Source organism: Pseudophryne corroboree, chromosome 12 (assembly GCF_028390025.1).
Source record: "Pseudophryne corroboree isolate aPseCor3 chromosome 12, aPseCor3.hap2, whole genome shotgun sequence".
Classification (NCBI taxonomy): Eukaryota; Metazoa; Chordata; class Amphibia; order Anura; family Myobatrachidae; genus Pseudophryne; species Pseudophryne corroboree.
In genome coordinates, this window is record NC_086455.1 from 112,629,815 (window position 1) to 112,645,279 (window position 15,465).

Genomic DNA, 15,465 nt, shown 5'->3' on the forward strand with positions numbered 1-15,465 from the left:
ATATATAACTGTGGATTGTATTGCAACAGAGAGCGCTATGTATTGTAAGTATCTTAACAGTGGCACCTGTAAAGGAAAAATGGTTAGTTAATGTTTACAGCCGTTTTGGGCTGAATTAGGTGATGAACCAGTCCACTTTTATTAGGTGTTTCCCCATTCATCCTACCTGTCCCTGTCTTATCAGCGGCATTTGCAGATGATGGTGTTTTGCTAGCCGTGGCTGGCTGTCTCTGTGCCGCTGCGTCCAGCGGGTTGTTGTTAATGACGTCACCCGTTTCATGTGTCATGCACACTTTTTTGAGGATCATTAGGTTAGCACCAGGTCTATCACACCCAGCCCACAGCTGATTGGCCGAGAAACGCCCTTCCACACAGGTTACATCCAATGGGAGACTCTGGGGTATATTTAATTGGTGTCAAAAGCTGCTGTCTGTCGAAAAGACACCAGTTTAAGACTTTTTAAGGTCGAATCGTGATTCGACCTATTCAATTCCAGCTGTTTCTATTCGACAAGTCGAGGAATTCGACTGGTCGAATAGTACATGAATCGGCGGTATAGCTGCCGATTCACGTACTTTTGAGGGAAACGGGGCCAAATTCGACAGGATTTGGCCCTGTTTCCGACCATCTCAGTCTGACATTAAAAAAAATGTCGGACTGAGATTAGGGACCTTAGTGTAGGAGAGGGGGGAGAGTCGCGGGGAGCCGCGGGCAGCCAGCCCCCACCTGGCGGGAAGTGCTGGAGAAGGGGAGCGCCGGAGACGGGGAGCCGTGGGCAGCCAGACACCCGGCGGGCAGTGCTGGAGACAGGCAGCGCCGGAGACGGGGAGCCGCAAGCAGACGGGGTGAGCAGCGCTGGAAGATGTCACAGCCACCGCTCACATCAGCGTCCACCCGGCTCCAGCAAGAGAGACCTCGCTTGCTGGAGCCGGGTGGATGCTGCCGTGAGCGGCGGCTGTGATGCGGGGACGGGGTGCGGAGGGACATGGAGGCGGAGGCAGAGAGACTGGGGAGAGCTGCGGGCAGACTGGGCAGAGCAGCACTACAGCAGCGGCTATATAGCTGCTGCTGTAGCGCTATTCTGCCCGCGGCTCTCCCCCGTCTAGCTCCTGCATCTCAATTCGACTTTTTTAAAGTCGAATTGAGATGACATTGAATAGCCCAGGTCGGATCCATTCCGACAAATGAATGTCGGAATGGATCCGACTTCAGTTGACTATACCCCTCTGCCCTTTGCCTGCTGTGTGTTCCCTGGACTCCACTCGGCTGCAGAGGGACTCGTCGTGGGGGGGAAGTTGCGGTGCCTGTCCCGGCCACAGGCGCCTTCACCGCCTGCTACAGGTAGCGCCAACAAAGGTCAGCAGCTTAGCTGCTTCCAGGAGGAGAAGTAGGAGAAGCATTACCCGCACCTCCCCCACTCCCAGCACCACCGTCCCCCTCCCCATCCGCAGCACCACCACAGCCGCCCCTCCCCCAACCGCGTGGCTCCAGACCCCCTCCCCCATCTGTATCGCAAGCTGCCTACTGTAGCTCTTTCTCATAGGTTTTCATGAAAAAAATAACAGGGTCCTAATTTGGAGTGGAGGGTGGTTATCAAGTAGACAATTCCTAATGATGGGATATTGTGTTTGGTATAACAGAATTTTTTTTTCTACCTAAAAAATAAGCCTAGGTAGGCACTTTGATATTAGGTACATCAATCTTTTTTGTTTTGTTAACTTCCTTGTTTTAAGTTAAATTTGATATGTTAAAACTTGTACATACAGTATGTGATTGTGGAATGTCCCACAAGTAAACCTTACTGTATCAGCCTCAATGAGGGTGCCCCCTTCATGGGTGCATAAAAACAAAAAAAGAAACTGATGTTTTTAGTATCACGGGATGTTGAGGGAGAGCAGACACTTCACAAACAAGCTTAGTTAGCAGATTGTACCTGCTCATGGAACAGAGCTCTTTACAGTACACCCCATAGTTTCCCACTGTCCCCCAGATTGGATGCCAGAGAAATAACAATTCACAAAAAACGTTCTAAAACTGACATGAGATAATAACTAAACAAAGACTCACAATTTCATTTTGCCACATGTAAGACTTTGAAACTTTCATTTTATTTCATTTTAGGAGCTAACAATCAAAACTGTCTTAAGTTCCGCCAGAGAAGAGCCTTCTGGTCCAGCAAGGTAGTAATTCCACAGCTGTATCTTTTTCCAGACAGTATGTAGGAAATGGAAAAAGTGTGAACGCCTGGGTATAAAACTATCAATTCAAATCCAATCATGGTTTTCAAGATAGGTGTAGCATGTAGACTGTTTAGTGATGAGAATATTTGCTTGTGCTCTAGGTGTGTATTATGCAGCCTTTTTCTGTTTTGCCATGGAATCTTATCGACGATTTAAAACTTTCAGGATTCTTTGATTAATTAGTGAAAGACACAGACCTCTATAGAAGCACTTGGTTTGTCTGTAACTGGTGTTTCACAGTTAAGAACTTTTTGTAGCTACTTCCACGTGGGTAATTTGACCATGATTCTTTATTACAGATGTGTAGCTCTGTGCAGTTTAGGAATCTGGATGTGTGAGGAACTTGTCAACCAAACGCATCATCCGCAGATTAAAGAAGCACTTAATGTCATTTGTGTCTCCCTCAAAGTAAGGAAACCATATAAAATATAACTGTGATACATCCTGGCTTTCCTAAAACCAGATGCAGCCTGGTAGTATTGTCGTCCGAAGTTTGGAATGAAATTTCTTGCCTGTTAGCTGTACATGAGTCTCTTTTAGGATCTTGTGTTTGTAAAATTTATGCACATACCGGCAATGTGGAATCAAATGCGACTAATAGGACCTATTGATGAATGAAGTGACTAACATACAGTCAGGTCCATAAATATTGGGACATCGACAAAATTCTCATATTTTGGGCTGTATACACCACCACAATGGATTTGAAATAAAACAAGATGTGCTTTAACTGCAGACTTCCTGCTTTATTTTGAGGGTATTTACATCCAAATCAGGTGACCGGTGTAGGAATTACAACGGTTTCTATATGTGCCTCCCACTTTTTAAGGGACCAAAAGTAATGGGACAGTCGACTCAAAAGCTATTTCATGGACAGGAGTGGGCTATTCCCTCGTTATTTCATCATCAATTAAGCAGGTAAAAAGGTCTGGAGTAGATTCCCAGTGTGAAATTTGCATTTGGAATCTGTTGCTGTCAACTCTCAATATGAGCTCCAAAGAGCTGCCACTATCAGTGAAGCAAGCCATCATTAGGCTGAAAAATCAAAACAAACCCATCAGAGAGATAGCAAAAACATTAGGTTTGGCTAAATCAACCGTTTGGTGCGTTCTTTCTTTTTAAGAATGTTCCAGAGAGCTCAGCAACACCAAAAGACCCAGAAGACCACGGAAAACGGGTGTAGTAGGGTTTGCCGGCAGCTGGGCTCCCGGCGACCAGCATACCGGCACCGGAAGCCCGACCGCCGGCATACCGACAGCGTGGCGAGCGCAAATGAGCCCCTTGCGGGTTTGCTGTGCTCACCACGCTGCGGGCACGGTAGCGCACTACGCGCGCCACGCTATCTATTCTCCCTCCTGGGGGGTCGTGGACCCCCAAGAGGGAGAAAAAGTGTCGGTATGCCGGCTGTCGGGATTCTGGCGCCGGGATCCCGACAGCCGGCAACCTGAAGACCACCCCGGAAAACAACTGTGGTGGATGACAGAAGAATTATTTCCCTGGTAAAAAAAAAACCCTTTCACAACAGTTGCCCAGATCAAGAACACTCTCCAGGAGGTAGGTGTATAGGTGTCAAAGTCAACAATCAAGAAAAGACTTCACAAGAGTAAATATAGACGGTTCACCACAAAATGTAAACCATTGGTGAGCTACAAAAACAGGAAGACCAGATTAGAGGTTGCCAAACAACATCTAAAAAAGCCTTTACAGTTCTGGAACAACATCCTATGGACATATGAGACAAAGATCAACTTGTACCAGAGTAATAGGAAGAGAAGGGTATGGAGAAGGAAAGGAACTGCTCATGATCCAAAACATACCACCTCTTCAGTGAAGCATGGTGGTGGTAGTGTCATGGCGTTGGCATGTATGGCTGCCAATGGAACTGGTTCCCTTGTATTTATTGATAATGTGACTGCTGACAAAAGCAGCAGGATGAATTATTAAGTGTTTCGGGCAATATTATCTGCTCATATTCAGTCAATGCTTCAGAACTCATTGGACGGCACTTCACAGTGCAGATGGACAATGACCCGAAGCATACTGCGAAAGCAACCAAACAGTTTTTTAAGGCAAATAAGTGGAATGTTATGCAACGGCCAAGTCAATCACCCGACCTGAATGCGATTGAGCATGCATTTCACTTGATGAAGACAAAGCTGAAGGGAAAATTCCCCAAGAACAAGCAGGAACTGAAGACATTTACAGAGGCCTGGCAGAGCATCACCAGGGATGAAACCCAGCGTCTGGTGATGTCTATGCGTTCCAGACTTCAGGCTGTAATTGACTGCAAGGATTTGCAACAAAGTATTAAAAAGTGAAAGTTTGATTTAGGATTGTTTAGATTGTCCCATTACTTTTGGTCCCTTATAAAGTGGGAGGCACATATAGAAACCGTTGTAATTCCTACACTGTTCACCTGATTTGGATGTAAATACCCTTAAATTAAAGCAGAAAGTCTGCAGTTAAAGCACATCTTGTTTGTTTAATTTCAAATCCATTGTGGTGGTGTATAGAGGCCAAAATATGAGAATTGTTGATGTCCCAATATTTATGGACCTGACTGTAAGTTATCCTTGTCTTTCAGACACATGTACTGTAGACAGAGGCTTTGTGAGCCTTTTCTACTCCACATAAAGGGGCTAATTGTGAAATGGGAGCAACGTAAAAAAAGAGCAAGTAACTTTGAACCTTGGTAAGACCCTGCTGCACTGCAGGTGGGGCACATGTAACATGTGCAGGGAGATTTGGTTGCAAGAGGGATGTGTCCAAATCTAAATTGCATTGTAAATGTAAAGCTGCCCAGTATATGTGAGCTATATGCAGAATCAGCCAGTATTTATCCTGCATGCAAACAAACAAAGGGATATGCACCCCTTGCATTGCAACATGGTTGTTCCAAATATAGTTCCTGGCTCTTTTTTTTCATGCTTTGCTCCCAGAATTAAATGTAAAAGTGTATTTTGCTTTTCATCCATTTGTGGGGCACTCCAAGCAATCCAATCAGGTAATCAAGATAAAAGGATTCTCTACCCAATATCAGTAGCCCAGAGCGTTCCAGTGTAGAGGACCCAAAGAAATGTGGGCCTGTCCTCAAGTCGCATGCAGTTGGTATAGCTGCGATGACTTGAAATCAAGCCAGGGGTACCATGTAGCTGTAAATCCCTGGTGGTTTTCGGGCGTCACCCTTATTTCTTCCATTGACATGTACATGTCAATCCTGCTAAACCACTCCTTCACAGTAGGGGGGAAGGTATAGCGCCAATTAACAGCAATCACAGCTTTAGCTGCACTATTGAGGCACTTTAGTAGAGACTTTTTGTATGTCGCTAAAGAGCCAGGGGGTAAATTAAGGAGCCAGAAGGCGGGCTCAGTAGGGACGTCTGTCCCCACTATCAACCTGGAAATAGAGATAACATTGTTCCAAAAGGGGCATAGTGAATGGCAGGCCCACCAGATATGTACCGGGGGAACCCGTATCATTGTTGCAGCGCCAACACATATTAAGCACCCCAGGAAACATTTTAACCAGTGTCCTGAGGGCACCTATACCAGCGTGATAGGACTTGGGAATGGGTTTCGATGACAGAGTAGCTAATCGAGCATATAAAAGTGGACTGGAAGCTTTTTTCCCAGTCCTCCTCTGTTAAGACAATCTGTAAATCAAGACCCCAATCCCTCGTATATTTAGGAAGATCTGGGAACCTGTTTTCAATTAGGAATCTGTAGCATTTGGAGAGAAAGTACGCCAAACGAGGGGATTCTACACAAATATTCTCAAAAATTGTCAAAGGTCTAGTAGCACAGAATGATAAATTGCTTCTATTGGAGATTCTTCCAAATCTCTGTTGGCACAAGATTCCATTTTGTCTGCAAGATTGCGAAGGGAATTATCCCCTTGTTATCCACCAGTTGGCCAACACGTAGCACCCTGTTCAATTTCCATGAGTCCAATCCCCGGCCAGAAACACCTGGGGGGGAGAAGTCCTCAGTCTATTCCAACGTGTAAGTGTAGGGCCAATAGTGGGGTTGGAAATAGTAGGAATTTTTGAGCGCCAATGATACTGGGCCATCAATGAGGGAACTGTTGCCTTTTCTATGAGAACCCACTGCTTAATATCAGCCATACGTGGCCATTCCATTACTCTATTAAGGATGATAGCATCATAATACTCCATACGTTTTCATCTAAAGAGAATGGCATGTTGGAAACGCGGCCTCTTATTTCCCCAAACAAAGTCTCTAACTGAATTATGCAACCAGGCCTTCGGGACATGGGGCCTAATTCAGACCTGATCGGTGCTGTGCGTTTTTGCCGCAGTGCGCCGGTGCATGCCAGACAGCCGACGGCTGTCTCAGCCTTGCGATTGCCTCTGCCTGATTGACAGGCAGAGGCGGTCGCTGGGCGGGAGGGGGCGTGGTCCGGGCAGCGCAGGCGTGCCCGGACCGCTGGGGGTCGGGCCGCGGTGGCTGCATGACATCACACGCAGCCGCTGCGACCCTCACAGCGACGAGTAGCTACTGCCAGCGCGAAGGAGCTGTGCTGGCAGGGAGCTACTTATACAGTACAAAAGCATCGCCGTTGTGCGATGCTTTTGTACCTGTGCAATGCTTTTGTAGTTGTGCGACGCGGCAGGACCTGGCATGCAGGGCTGACTAGCCATGTGCTGGGTGTTCCCCCGCATGTCAAGGAAGCTGATCGTAGATGTGCTAAATTTAGCACATCTACGATCAGGTCTGAATTAGGCCCATGGACTTGGGAGTAACTGGAGAAGGTAGAGAACCCTGGGCAAAACATTCATTTTAATCACGCTAAGGCGACCTAGCCAAAAGAGACTTTTGTTAACCCAATCCCTAAATTCCGAACGAAGGGTAGCAAGCAATTTTTTTAAGGCGAAGAGGCGAATAAGATCAGTGTGTAATATGACACCCAAGTACTTAAGGCTAGTGGGGTGCCATGTAAATGGGAAAGAGTTAACCAGACCCTCTAAAGATTGAGATGAAGCCGACACATTCACTGCCACAAACTTTGAAAAATGGATTTTCTCTGACGTCCTAGTGGATGCTGGGAACTCCGTAAGGACCATGGGGAATAGCGGCTCCGCAGGAGACTGGGCACAAAAGTAAAGCTTTAGGACTACCTGGTGTGCACTGGCTCCTCCCCCTATGACCCTCCTCCAAGCCTCAGTTAGATTTTTGTGCCCGGCCGAGAAGGGTGCACACTAGGGGCTCTCCTGAGCTTCTTAGTGAAAGTTTAGTTTTAGGTTTTTTATTTTCAGTGAGACCTGCTGGCAACAGGCTCACTGCATCGAGGGACTAAGGGGAGAAGAAGCGAACCTGCCTGCTTGCAGCCAGCTTGGGCTTCTTAGGCTACTGGACACCATTAGCTCCAGAGGGACCGAACACAGGCCCAGCCTCGGAGCTCGGTCCCAGAGCCGCGCCGCCGGCCCCCTTACAGAGCCAGAAGCAAGAAGAGGTCCGGAAAAATCGGCGGCAGAAGACATCAGTCTTCAACAAGGTAGCGCACAGCACTGCAGCTGTGCGCCATTGTTACTCAGGCACACTTCGGTCACTGAGGGTGCAGGGCGCTAGGGGGGGGCGCCCTGAGCAGCAATGTAAACACCTTGGCTGGCATAAATACACCACATATAACCCCCAGGGCTATATGGATGTATTTTAACCCCTGCCAGAACTCACCAAAAAGCGGGAGAAAAGGCCGCCGAGAAGGGGGCGGAGCCTATCTCCTCAGCACACGGGCGCCATTTTCCATCACAGCTCCGCTGGAAGGACGTCTCCCTGACTCTCCCCTGCAGTCCTGCACTACAGAAAAGGGTAAAAAAGAGAGGGGGGCACTAATTTGGCGCAGTTTTGATACTAACAGCAGCTATAAAGGGAAAAGCACATTTTATAGTGGTATTCCTGTCTATATATAGCGCTCTGGTGTGTGCTGGCATACTCTCCCTCTGTCTCCCCAAAGGGCTAGTGGGGTCCTGTCCTCTATCAGAGCATTCCCTGTGTGTGTGCGGTGTGTCGGTACGATTGTGTCGACATGTTTGAGGAGGAAAATGAGATGGAGGCGGAGCAATTGCCTATTATAGAGTTGTCACCCCCTAGGGAGTCGACACCTGAGTGGATGAGCTTATGGAAGGAATTGCGTGACAGTGTCAGCTCTTTACGACAGACAGTTGACGACATGAGACAGCCGGCTACTCAGCTTGTGCCTGTCCAGGGGTCTCAAACGCCATCAGGGGCTTTAAAACGCCCGTTACCTCAAATGGCAGACACAGACACGGATACTGACTCCAGTGTCGATGATGAGGAGACAAACGTGACTTCCACTAGGGCCACACGTTACATGATTGAAGCAATGAAAAATGTATTGCATATCTCTGCTAATACAAGTACCACTAAAAAGGGTATTATGTTTGGTGAGAAAAAACTGCCTGTAGTTTTCCTGTATCCGAGGAATTAAATGAAGTGTGTGATGAGGCGTGGGTTTCCCCCGATAAAAAACTGATAATTCCTAAAAGGTTATTGGCATCGTACCCTTTCCCGCCAGAGGATAGGGCACGTTGGGAAACACCCCCTAGGGTGGATAAAGCGCTCACACGCTTGTCTAAACAGGTAGCACTACCCTCTCCTGATACGGCCGCCCTAAAGGAACCTGTCGATAGAAAGCTGGAGAATATCCTGAAATGTATATACACTCACACGGGTGTTATACTGCGACCAGCAATCGCCTCAGCCTGGATGTGCAGTGCGGGCCTGGCGTGGTCGGATTCCCTGACTGAAAATATTGATACCCTAGATAGGGACAGTATATTACTGACGATAGAGCATTTGAAGGATGCATTTCTATATATGCGTGATGCACAGAGGGATATTTGCCGACTGGCATCAAGAGTTAGCGCGCTGTCCATTTCTGCAAGAAGAGGTTTATGGACGCGGCAGTGGTCAGGTGATGCGGATTCTAAAAGGCACATGGAAGTATTGCCTTATAAGGGGGAGGAGTTATTTGGGGTAGGTCTATCAGACCTGGTAGCCACGGCAACTGCTGGAAAATCCACATTTTTACCCCAGGTAGCTTCTCAACCTAAGAAGACGCCGTATTATCAGGCGCAGTCCTTTCGGCCCCATAAGGGCAAGCGGGCAAAAGGCGCCTCATTTCTGCCCCGTGGCAGAGGGAGAGGGAAAAGGCTGCAACAAACAGCCAGTTCCCAGGAGCAAAAGCCCTCTCCCGCCTCCGCAAAGTCCTCAGCATGACGCTGGGGCTTTACAAGCGGACTCAGGTACGGTGGGGGCCCGTCTCAAGAAGTTCAGTGCGCAGTGGGCCCACTCGCAAGTGGACCCCTGGATCCTTCAGGTGGTATCTCAGGGGTACAAATTGGAATTCGAGACGTCTCCCCCTCGCCGTTTTCTAAAGTCTGCTTTACCGACGTCTCCCTCAGACAGGGAGGCAGTATTGGAAGCCATTCACAAGCTGTATTCCCAGCAGGTGATAATCAAGGTACCCCTCCTACAACAGGGAAAGGGGTACTATTCCACACTATTTGTGGTACCGAAGCCGGACGGCTCGGTGAGACCAATTTTAAACCTAAAATCCTTGAACACTTACATACAAAGGTTCAAATTCAAGATGGAGTCACTCAGAGCAGTGATTGCAAACCTGGAAGAAGGGGACTATATGGTGTCTCTGGACATCAAAGATGCTTACCTACATGTCCCAATTTACCCTTCTCACCAAGGGTACCTCAGGTTTGTGGTACAGAACTGTCACTATCAGTTTCAGACGCTGCCGTTTGGATTGTCCACGGCACCCCGGGTCTTTACCAAGGTAATGGCCGAAATGATGATACTCCTTCGAAGGAAGGGAGTTTTAGTTATCCCTTACTTGGACGATCTCCTGATAAGGGCAAGATCCAGGGAACAGTTGGAAGTCGGGGTAGCACTATCTCAGATAGTGCTGCGCCAGCACGGTTGGATTTTCAATATTCCAAAATCACAGCTGATCCCGACGACACGACTTCTATTCCTAGGGATGATCCTGGACATAGTCCAGAAAAAGGTGTTTCTCCCGGAGGAGAAAGCCAGGGAGTTATCCGAACTAGTCAGAAATCTCCTAAAACCAGGCCAAGTCTCAGTGCATCAATGCACAAGGGTCCTGGGAAAGATGGTGGCTTCTTACGAAGCAATCCCATTCGGCAGATTCCACGCAAGAACCTTCCAGTTGGATCTGCTAGACAAATGGTCCAGGTCGCATCTTCAGATGCGTCAGCAGATACTCTTGTCACCAAGGACAAGGGTGTCTCTCCTGTGGTGGTTGCAGAGTGCTCATCTTCTAGAGGGCCGCAGATTCGGCATTCAGGACTGGGTCCTGGTGACCACGGATGCCAGCCTGAGAGGCTGGGGAGCAGTCACACAGGGAAGGAATTTCCAGGGCTTGTGGTCAAGCCTGGAGACATCACTTCACATAAATATCCTGGAGCTAAGGGCCATCTACAATGCTCTAAGCCTAACAAGACCTCTGCTTCAAGGTCAGCCGGTGCTGATCCAGTCAGACAACATCACGGCAGTCGCCCACGTAAACAGACAGGGCGGCACAAGAAGCAGGAGGGCAATGGCAGAAGTTGCAAGGATTCTTCGCTGGGCGGAAAATCATGTGATAGCACTGTCAGCAGTGTTCATTCCGGGTGTGGACAACTGGGAAGCAGACTTCCTCAGCAGACACGACCTCCACCCGGGAGAGTGGGGACTTCACCCAGAAGTCTTCCACATGATTGTGAACCGTTGGGAAAAACCAAAGGTGGACATGATGGCGTCCCGCCTCAACAAAAAACTAGACAGGTATTGCGCCAGGTCAAGGGACCCTCAGGCAATAGCTGTGGACGCTCTGGTAACACCGTGGGTGTACCAGTCAGTGTATGTGTTCCCTCCTCTGCCTCTCATACCCAAGGTACTGAGAATCATAAGAAGGAGAGGAGTAAGGACTATACTCGTGGCTCCGGATTGGCCAAGAAGGACTTGGTACCCGGAACTTCAAGAGATGCTCACAGAGGACCCGTGGCCTCTACCTCTAAGAAGGGACCTGCTCCAGCAGGGACCCTGTCTGTTCCAAGACTTACCGCGGCTGCGTTTGACGGCATGGCGGTTGAACGCCGGATCCTGAAGGAAAAAGGCATTCCGGAGGAAGTCATCCCTACCCTGATCAAAGCCAGGAAGGATGTAACCGTACAGCATTATCACCGTATTTGGCGTAAATATGTTGCGTGGTGCGAGGCCAGGAAGGCCCCTACAGAGGAATTTCAACTGGGTCGTTTCCTGCATTTCCTGCAAACAGGACTGTCTATGGGCCTAAAATTAGGGTCCATTAAGGTTCAAATTTCGGCCCTGTCGATTTTCTTCCAGAAAGAACTGGCTTCAGTTCCTGAAGTTCAGACGTTTGTCAAGGGGGTACTGCATATACAGCCTCCTTTTGTGCCTCCAGTGGCACCTTGGGATCTCAATGTAGTTTTGGGGTTCCTAAAATCACATTGGTTTGAACCACTCACCACTGTGGACTTAAAATATCTCACATGGAAAGTGGTAATGCTGTTGGCCCTGGCTTCAGCCAGGCGTGTCTCAGAATTGGCGGCTTTATCCTATAAAAGCCCTTACCTAATTTTTCATACGGACAGGGCAGAATTGAGGACTCGTCCTCAATTTCTCCCTAAGGTGGTTTCAGCGTTTCACTTAAACCAGCCTATTGTGGTACCTGCGGCTACTAGGGACTTGGAGGACTCCAAGTTGCTGGACGTAGTCAGGGCCCTGAAAATATATATTTCCAGGACGGCTGGAGTCAGAAAATCTGACTCGCTGTTTATCCTGTATGCACCCAACAAGCTGGGTGCTCCTGCTTCTAAGCAGACTATTGCTCGTTGGATTTGTAGTACAATTCAGCTTGCACATTCTGTGGCAGGCCTGCCACAGCCAAAATCTGTAAAAGCCCATTCCACAAGGAAGGTGGGCTCATCTTGGGCGGCTGCCCGAGGGGTCTCGGCTTTACAACTTTGCCGAGCAGCGACTTGGTCAGGGGCAAACACGTTTGCTAAATTCTACAAATTTGATACCCTGGCTGAGGAGGACCTGGAGTTCTCTCATTTGGTGCTGCAGAGTCATCCGCACTCTCCCGCCCGTTTGGGAGCTTTGGTATAATCCCCATGGTCCTTACGGAGTTCCCAGCATCCACTAGGACGTCAGAGAAAATAAGAATTTACTTACCGATAATTCTATTTCTCGTAGTCCGTAGTGGATGCTGGGCGCCCATCCAAAGTGCGGATTGTCTGCAATACTTGTACATAGTTATTGTTACAAAAATCGGGTTATTATTGTTGTGAGCCATCTTTTCAGAGGCTCCTGTTATCATGCTGTTAACTGGGTTCAGATCACAGGTTGTACGGTGTGATTGGTGTGGCTGGTATGAGTCTTACCCGGGATTCAAAATCCTTCCTTATTGTGTACGCTCGTCCGGGCACAGTATCCTAACTGAGGCTTGGAGGAGGGTCATAGGGGGAGGAGCCAGTGCACACCAGGTAGTCCTAAAGCTTTGCTTTTGTGCCCAGTCTCCTGCGGAGCCGCTATTCCCAATGGTCCTTACGGAGTTCCCAGCATCCACTACGGACTACGAGAAATAGAATTATCGGTAAGTAAATTCTTATTTTAAAGTTAGATAAGGAGCCAAATTTGCGAAATTCAAGCATCAGGTTGGGAATTGAAACAGTGGGACTTGATAAAACAGCCAATAGGTCGTCTGCAAATAGTGCAAGTTTATATTCGACATCACCAACCTGCAGGCCTGAAATATTTGGGTTAACCCAATTGTACCGGCCAGAGCCTCCATGCATAAAATGAATATCAGGGGTGAAAGAGTGCAGCCCCGTCTAGTACCATTCTTTATGAGAACCGGTCTAGACAGGGCCCCATTAATTTTAATCCTCGCGGTAGGGAAACTATAAAGCTCCAGAATGCGATGGAGAGAAATGGTGCCTAGGCATCTCAGGACCCCCTCCATAAAGACCCAGTTTATCCTGTCAAAAGCCTTTTCAGCATCAGTAGACAGCAGCACTACTGGGGTATGGCCTGTGGCGGCTAAGTGTATTAAATTTATCACTTTAGTGATGTTGTCCCGAGCCTCCCTCCCAGGCACATAGCCCACTTGGTCTGAATGAATAATAGAAGGGAGCAAAAGCTTTAATCTGTTCACAGTAAGTTTGGCGTTTAGTTTAATATCTGTATTAAGAAGTGATATTGGACGATAGCTGGCGCATTGGGCAGGGTCCTTGCCTTCCGCTGGAATGACCGTAATGAATGCTTCTTGAGATTGGGGTGAGAAACCACACTCACCAGAAACCTCATTGAAGGCCTTCAACATTTTGGGTAAAAGAGTGTCTTTAAAGGAATTGTAATATGAAATAGTAAAGCCGCCTGGGCTTTACTTAGAGGGCGTCTTTTTAAGGGCCTGCTCTAGCTCTGGAAGGGCAAAAGGGGAGTCCAGCCAAGCGCTGTCGTCTTCTGACAACCCTGTGAGGCTTGCCTCGCTAAAATATTGGTCAACCAAGTCCTGGGTAGCCCGAGAGATTATCCAGGGTCCCAGGATCCTGGAGATTGTTCAGTTTGGTATAGTAGGAGTGGAATGCATCAGCAATATCTCTGGTGAGGGTGTGGCGAGTCCCCACACCGTCCTCAATCGTTTGAATGTACAATGTGGCTCTTTGGGAACGCAGTGCTTTAGCCAGTAGCTTTCCTGGTTTGTTCCCACACTGGAAGAAGCGATTCTTACAAAGCCTATAATTTTTCTTAATCTCCTCAAACAGCAGACCATTAAGGGCTGTTTATTTTATTTTTTTCTCCAACTACTGCATTGAATTTCTCCTTTAGAATCAATACTTTTGTGTATTTCGGTCAGCTTTACGTCTACAGTGGGGATTGAAAGTTTGGGCACCCCAGGCAAAAATTCATTTTAATGTGCAAAAAGAAGCAAAGGAAAGATGGAAAAATCTCCAAAAGGCATCAAATTACAGATTAGACATTCTTATAACATGTCAAAAAAAGTTTGATTTTATTTCCATCATTTACACTTTCAAAAGAATAGAAAACAAAAAAATGGCATCTGCAAAAGTTTGGGCACCCTGCAGAGTTAATACCTTGTACTGCCCCCTTTGGCAAGTATCACAGCTTGTAAACGCTTTTTGTAGCCAGCCAAGAGTCTTTCAATTCTTGTTTGAGGTATCTTCGCCCATTCTTCCTTACAAAAGTCTTCCAGTTCTTTGAGATTCCTGGGCTGTCTGTGACGCACTGCTCTTTTAAGGTCTATCCATAGATTTTCATTTATGTTGAGGTCAGGAGATTGTGAAGGCCATGGCAAAACCTCCAGTTTACGCCTCTTGATGTAATCCACCGTGTATTTTGAGGTGTGTTTAGGATCATTATCCATTTGTAGAAGCCAGCCTCTCTTTAACTTCAGCTTTTTCACAGATGGCATCAAGTTAGCGTCCAAAATTTGCTGGAATCTTATTGAACCCATTTTTCCTTCTACTCATGAAATGTTCCCTGTGCCACTGGCTACAATACAACCCCAAAGCATGATTGATCCACCCCCATGCTTAACAGTTGGACAGAGGTTCTTTTCATTAAATTCTGTGCCCTTCCTTCTCCAAACGTACCTTTGCTCATTCCGGCCAAAAAGTTTGATTTTAACCTCATCGGTCCACAGAACTTTATTCCAAAATGCATCAGGCTTGTCTATATGTTCATTTGCAAACTTCAAATGCTGATTTTTGTGGTGAGGACGTAGAAGAGGTTTTCTTCTGATGACTCTTCCATGAAGACCATATTTGTACAAGTATCTCTTTATAGTGGAATAGTGTACCACAACTCCAGTGTCTGCCAGATCTTCTTGGAGGGATCGTGCAGTCAAACGTGGATTTTGACTTGCTTTTCTCACAATCCTGCGAGCTGTTCTGTCTGATATTTTTCTTGGTCTTCCAGATCTTACTTTAACTTCCACTGTTCCTGATGACTGCCATTTCTTAATTACATTGCGAACAGAGGATATGGGCATCTGATAACACTTGGCTATCTTCTTATAGCCTTCTCCTGCTTTGTGAGCGTCAACTATTCTCAGTTTCAGTGTTCTGCACAACTGCTTAGAGGAACCCATGGTGCTAATTGTTGGAGCAAGGTCAGATGAGTC

At 47.4% G+C, this 15,465-nt stretch overlaps 1 protein-coding gene across 7 annotated transcripts in view; it reads left to right on the forward strand.

The window, feature by feature from the left end:
• The window catches only part of RALGAPA1 (Ral GTPase activating protein catalytic subunit alpha 1), a 669,595-nt gene that overhangs the window by 438,528 nt on the left and 215,602 nt on the right, over positions 1 to 15,465 (forward strand). For all 7 annotated transcript variants that reach the window (XM_063947861.1, XM_063947860.1, XM_063947862.1 and 4 more), the window contains 2 exons: positions 2,122 to 2,180; positions 2,540 to 2,648. In XM_063947861.1, the coding sequence (XP_063803931.1) occupies positions 2,122 to 2,180; positions 2,540 to 2,648 (168 nt within the window). The remainder of the gene's footprint in view (positions 1 to 2,121; positions 2,181 to 2,539; positions 2,649 to 15,465) is intronic.